Source organism: Dicentrarchus labrax, unplaced genomic scaffold (genome assembly GCF_905237075.1).
Source record: "Dicentrarchus labrax unplaced genomic scaffold, dlabrax2021, whole genome shotgun sequence".
Classification (NCBI taxonomy): Eukaryota; Metazoa; Chordata; class Actinopteri; family Moronidae; genus Dicentrarchus; species Dicentrarchus labrax.
The window spans coordinates 36,771,394-36,777,676 of NW_026136719.1; the positions used below are offsets into that span (position 1 = coordinate 36,771,394).

The 6,283-nt window shown below is 39.6% G+C and overlaps 1 protein-coding gene across 1 annotated transcript; it reads left to right on the top strand.

The window, feature by feature from the left end:
* Nucleotides 1-322: 322 nt before the first annotated feature.
* On the top strand, nt 323-5,864 carry gjd2b (gap junction protein delta 2b). The gene is made up of 2 exons (XM_051378599.1): nt 323-675; nt 3,196-5,864. Exons 1-2 carry the CDS (start codon nt 605-607, stop codon nt 4,037-4,039), a joined length of 915 nt encoding a protein of 304 aa, XP_051234559.1. The 5' UTR covers nt 323-604; the 3' UTR covers nt 4,040-5,864.
* Nucleotides 5,865-6,283: the final 419 nt, after the last annotated feature.

The window sequence follows — 6,283 nt, forward strand, 5'->3', positions numbered from 1 at the left end:
GTATGTGACAAAAGAATGGCCTGATGCCCCCCAAAAATAATAATTATTATTAATAACAATAATAAGTTATTATCATTAATTTTTAAACAAGAAAATAATATGTGTACTGTAACTACTGATATTATTAATATTCAGAACCACCACAAGCTGTGTGTGCGGATATGAGATAAAAAACACTTGTTGAGTGTGTCACTATTTGCAGCGCAGCACATCACCACCGTCTCACCCACCGGAGGGCAGCGTTCGATGGCTGGATATGCTACTCTGACTGGGCGTGCTTCCCCGGCCTCTCCAACACACCAACCGTTGTGCGTGTGACGCAAAGAAGTCTACTTAAAGCGGGATTAGCATTGAGCGCCACACTGAGCTCCACACTGCGCTCAGTCACACTCAACCCGCCTTCCGTGCTCACACTCTACCAATCAGCGCGTGGAGAGCGGGGAGGAGAGGAGCGCTCAGGCTGCCCACACAGCTGCTGCACAGCGGGACACACACACACACACATCCATGCATTCACTGGATATGGAGCTCTCAGACTCTTAGAAGGGGAATAATAAGATCCTCCGCTTTCTTTCCGCACAGCGTGTGATCCGAATGAACAATCATGGGGGAGTGGACCATATTAGAGCGTCTCTTGGAGGCGGCTGTCCAGCAGCACTCCACTATGATCGGAAGGTAAGAGTTGTGGAAAAGAAAAAGAAAAGAAACGTGTCGTCCTCTCTTATTGACCAAGAGTTTTAGAGTCGAGGTCAGAATTCAGCACAGTGTCAACAGAGTGTGCAGCTGGGAGGAAGCACACAACGTCCAGAAGAAGAATCCCGAAAAGCCGGTTGGTTATTCAAACTAAACATTCATGAGTTTAATGTTGAGGGAAATAAATTAACGTTAGTATTTACATTATGATGAATTAGACCACCACGGGAGACTGGGGCTGGAAGAGAGCGCTTATTTCAGCACTGGACAGCTCCAGTAACAGTACCATGGTAACATAACCTCGTACCTACCTGATGGTCTGCCTGTGGAAACACTGCGAGCGCCTTCCAAAGGGTTTATAGTGCCTTTATTAATGGATGAAGCATCATTAATGACTCTGAGATCAGTCATTAATGATACAGTGTTAATAATCCCTTTACCTCCTTAAACTCTCTATGAATGAACTGAAAACCAAATGGATTCTTCAAAACCTGGATCTGAAGGGGTGAGATGGGCTGCCAACCTGTCCACGCCAGCTGCCCTCACAGTGGTGTCAAATGTTGTCAGATTTAAGACATTAATTTCGATTCATTTTTAAATGAAAGTTAACATTTAAAGAAGATTTAAAAATAAAATAGTGTATTCATTTCTAATGCCGTCTTTAGATATTTATATCCAGTGCTTTATGTGTCACAATAATGTAATGTTTTTTAGTTAAAAAATCTTAATATATATTTATATACATATATGTGATTGTTTGTGATTAAATCAGCATATATTTCTGCAACACTCGGACCACCCCATGAATATTTCATATTTATTTTTTTCAGGGCCAATACAGATTATTAGCAATCAATGCAACCATAACAGATACATTTGCAGTAAAATTTAAAATCTCAGTGTCAAAATGTGTAGTAAACAGTGGTGGAATGTAACTAAGTATGTTTAGTCAGGTACTATGTAAGTACAATTGTGAGGTATTTTTATTTCAATTTATTGTTACTGTTACTGTTCACAAACTTTTGGAGGCAGATATTGTACTTTTTACTCCACTAAATTTATTTGATAACTTTAGTTACTTTGCAGAAACACATTCTTATGAATTTATGAATATTGTTATTATGAAATCTGATTATGAGCCAATTATTTTTACCTCTTCCACTGGAACTGTCTTTCAGAGGCTGTAGTGGGCTCTCTTTTAAAGCTATCTGATATCATATGAAACTAGATCACGCATCCATTTGTACCATCTATATCATGCTAGCATGAGCTGAATACTGCTCCAAAGTTATGCTAAATCTTGGTGATGGAAAAACTGGCATGGCCATTTTCCAAGGGATCCCTTGACCTTTGACCTCAAGATATCTGAATTAAAAAGGAGTTCTATGTGTACCCATGAGTCTCCCGTTTGTAAACATGCCCACTTTATGTTAACCTCATGCAGTTATTTGCATGAGGTATAAATGTGTTATTTCCACCTAGTGTATTGGATATTTCTGCATACTGGGGTCCAGGAACAGTACTAGAATTGGATGAATTGGGAATGACTGGAAAACTGAGACACACACTTCATGCAACCCCTGTATAAGTCAGTGCCCAACTTGTGCCACCCCAATCAAAAAGTCTGGAAACGCCTCTGTTTAAGTCTATTTTGATACTAATACTTTTGTACTTAGTACTGTTAGTACCTTAGTAGGTTTCAAATGCAGGACTTTTACTTTGAACAAATTATATTATTTGTGGTATTGCTTTTTTTATTTATGTTAAAGAGTACTTAAACCATATATTCAGTTAAATTCTGGTTAAAACACTTTAAAAACATAATTACTGTACTAATCCTCATGATGTGTAATCAACCACATAGTGCTGTGGGCGGAACATTGAGCAAGTATACAGACAGGCAGCTGCATCAGAGCCAAAGTAGCACATTTGAAATGAATTTATTTTATTGGCAAGCGGATAAAAAAAAAAATTGTACAGATAATTGGAAGGCCGATAACCGGTCTATCCCTTAATGGTTTATTACGCATTGCTCAGGATAGACCATAGATTCCTGCTGCAGTTTCTTTTCTTAAATTGTTTTTTGTATAAATGTAATGTAAATTTACTTTTACAGTCTCTGTTTAATACAGGTTTTAATTCTCTTTCTTATAGATTTTTTTTTTTTTAAACCAATGCTGCCTGGAGGGTAGGAAAAACATGTAGCATTTAAACTATTCTGGTATGCTTTGAATAATGGTAAGGAGAAAAGTAAATGTAAAATAAATAGCAGGCAAAAAAAAAAAAACAACAGCTGCAGTTTTTCATTCATTAAACCTGTTAACACAAAACAGCCCCAACATGGGTAAACGGACACAGCACCACACCTCCTTACACTAGTCAACCCAGACAAAGACTGGCCACACACAAAACCTTGGTTTGGCCTTTTGGCTAGAACCTATAACTAACTATAACACAGCCACTAAAAATGTTTATGTATTTCTGTTGCTGATTTTCCCTCAGGATCTTACTGACCGTGGTGGTGATTTTCCGGATTCTGATCGTGGCAATTGTTGGAGAGACTGTGTACAACGATGAGCAGTCCATGTTCGTGTGTAACACCTTACAGCCAGGCTGCAACCAGGCCTGCTACGATAAGGCTTTCCCCATCTCACACATCAGGTATTGGGTGTTCCAGATCATCATGGTGTGTTGCCCCAGCCTCTGCTTTATCACCTACTCTGTGCACCAGTCTGCCAAGCAGAAGGAGCAGCGCTACTCCACAGTGTACCTCTCCCTGGACAAAGACCCAGACTCAATGAAGAGAGATGACGGCAAAAAGATCAAGAACACCATTGTGAATGGAGTGCTGCAGAACACGGAAAACTCCAACAAGGAGGCAGAGCCAGACTGCTTGGAGTTCAAGGACATCCCCAACTCAGCCCTGCGAACTACAAAGTCAAAAATGAGAAGGCAAGAGGGCATCTCCAGGTTCTATATCATCCAGGTGGTGTTCAGAAATGCATTAGAGATAGGGTTTCTTGTGGGTCAATACTTCCTGTATGGATTCAACGTCCCTGCAGTGTATGAGTGTGATCGATACCCTTGCATAAAAGATGTAGAGTGCTACGTTTCCAGACCAACGGAGAAGACAGTTTTTTTGGTCTTCATGTCTGCGGTCAGTGGCATCTGCGTGGTGCTGAACTTGGCAGAGCTTAACCACCTTGGGTGGAGGAAGATCAAAACTGCTGTGAGAGGTGTGCAGGCCAGGAGAAAGTCCATTTATGAGATCCGGAACAAAGACGTGCCCAGGATGAGTATGCCCAACTTTGGGCGCACTCAGTCCAGTGACTCTGCATATGTGTAACTGCTGTTACACATCAACCTGGAATCAAGCCTGAGCATATAATACACCCACTAGTCCACTGGGCAGTGTCACACTTTGCCTCACCTAGGCAGGAAATGTTAATATGTTCTCAATCCGTGAAACGGTAATATTCCAGCAGCTTGGACACCAAAAAAGAAAAAAACGTGAAGCAACAGAAAATAACTGACTCATAACATTTTTTTATAAAGTAATCAGTACAGTTTAATTTAATTTTATGTTTAATATTTAATTAAAGATATTTACACATCAAACAATTAAATTACCTATAAATATAGGCGAACACTGCTGCTACAGAAGAGTGCAGATATTATTATTATTTTCTTATTTTAATCTCAATTTTAAAAATTACAGAAGTGTAAATAAAAAAATTCTTTAAATATGCATTAATTTTCTGATTATTTGCAGTTACATATTTTTCATGTTATTTTACATTAGACATGTAAATCCACAGGGTATTTTTTAAATTGTATTAATATTTCCATGTATCAAAAAAAAGATACAGTGTCTGTAACGTCCAGGTAGACTTTCAAATTAAAGCATGTTGACAAACATTTCAGGTTACAGTCGCAATTTTGGTTAGGTTTGGACAGGCGAAAAAAAAAAAACCACGGTATCTTCTAGTGGATCGACAGGTGTATACACACTTTGGCCTGATACTGGACTGCACACATGAGGAGGCTGCAGGACAGCTGTGTAGAAACTAGTTATCGAAATCAGCGTAACAAGTCATTTATTAGTATTTAGTCTTAAAATTAAACAAATAAACATTGTGGAACTAAGGTGACGAGAAGTCAACATGTTTTAAAGATCTTCTGTTTCTCTGAAACAAAGACTTCATCAAGACTGGACATTTTCCACAAGACAGACTATTTATCTGGATGACATCATGTTGAATTTGCCAGGGTTTTGATTTTATGTGTCTTTAATGGAGAGAGACAGATGGACCACACGTGTTTGTCTAATTACTGAGGAGAAGGCCCTGATGAGAAGTGCTTCTCTAAAGCCTAAACTGATACACTGCATGGTCAAATATATATGAACATTCTTTGACATTTCGGCTATAAATACTTTTACATTCTTGAGCAGCAAGTAAGACATATTGAAATTTTCGGAAAATTCCAGTTTCCCAGAGTTTGCCAGTCACAGCCACAACTTAGACCTGGGGTCTCCAACCTTTTTTTAGAGTGAGGGCTACTTAAGGAGAGAGAATGGACCAAAGGCGAATGCAGAGGGGCAGAATAGAGAAGAATTGTTTCAGCTCAGAACATGTAATAAAGGCTGGTCTCAATATATATTTTTATTATATTATTAATTATAAAAGCATATCTTGATTAATAAAAACATATCAGTAATGTACAAAAAAATCAGGATTAAGATTGAGTTTACAGAACATGCTCTAAGCACCTCATAGACCAGTCGCAGGCTATCAGGTGCCCGTGGGCGCCACATTGGAGACCCCTAACTTGGGGGCCGATCACACATTGACACATTGCTAGAAACACGTTGCCTGCACGTTTTCCTATGGAATTATCTTCAACTTGTACTTGTGCTGCGTGTTGTGGTTTTCTAGTGTTTTTTAGATGTGCATAAAAGTTTAAATATTTGAAACTTTGTAATGCAAGGCACAAAGTTGCACCGCTCATCAATGTCACACTTGACCCAGGCAGCTCAGCTTTACTACTTTACCACTTCCTTCCTGTTCTGATGCGGTTTTTGATGCCGGTAAATAGGTTAGCTAGCTGTTTGCCTGTGAGAGAACTACAGAGCAGGGGTGTAGTGGTGGGTTAACTCAGTTATCCACCTTTTTGAATTAAAGTTAGAGTTTAATTCAATTCAATTCAATTCAATTCAATTTTATTTGTATAGCGCCAATTCATAACAGAAGTTATCTCAGGACACTTTTCAAATAGAGCAGGTCTAGACCGAACTCTTTAACATTAATTACAGAGACCCAACAGTACCACCATGAGCAAGCACTTGGCGACAAGGGCAAGGAAAAACTGCCTGTTAAAAGGCAGAAACCTAGGACAGATCCTCCGGCTCTAGGTGGGTGGTCGTCTGTCTCGACCAGTTGGGGTGAGAGAGAGAGAGAGGCAGAGAGAGAGAGCGAGAGACAGACAGACAGACAGACAGACAGACAGACAGACAGGTGCACAGCAACAACAGTATTGGCAATGGCAGTCAAGCAGGACCATAGCAGGAGGCTCCACCAGGATCCATGAG

Coding starts and splice junctions, on each gene's coding strand:
- gjd2b (XM_051378599.1), top strand. CDS start 605: ATGGGGGAGTGGACCATATTAGAGCGTCTCTTGGAGGCGGCTGTCCAG. Junction 676..3,195: donor CACTCCACTATGATCGGAAG/GTAAGAGTTGTG, acceptor ATTTTCCCTCAG/GATCTTACTGACCGTGGTGG.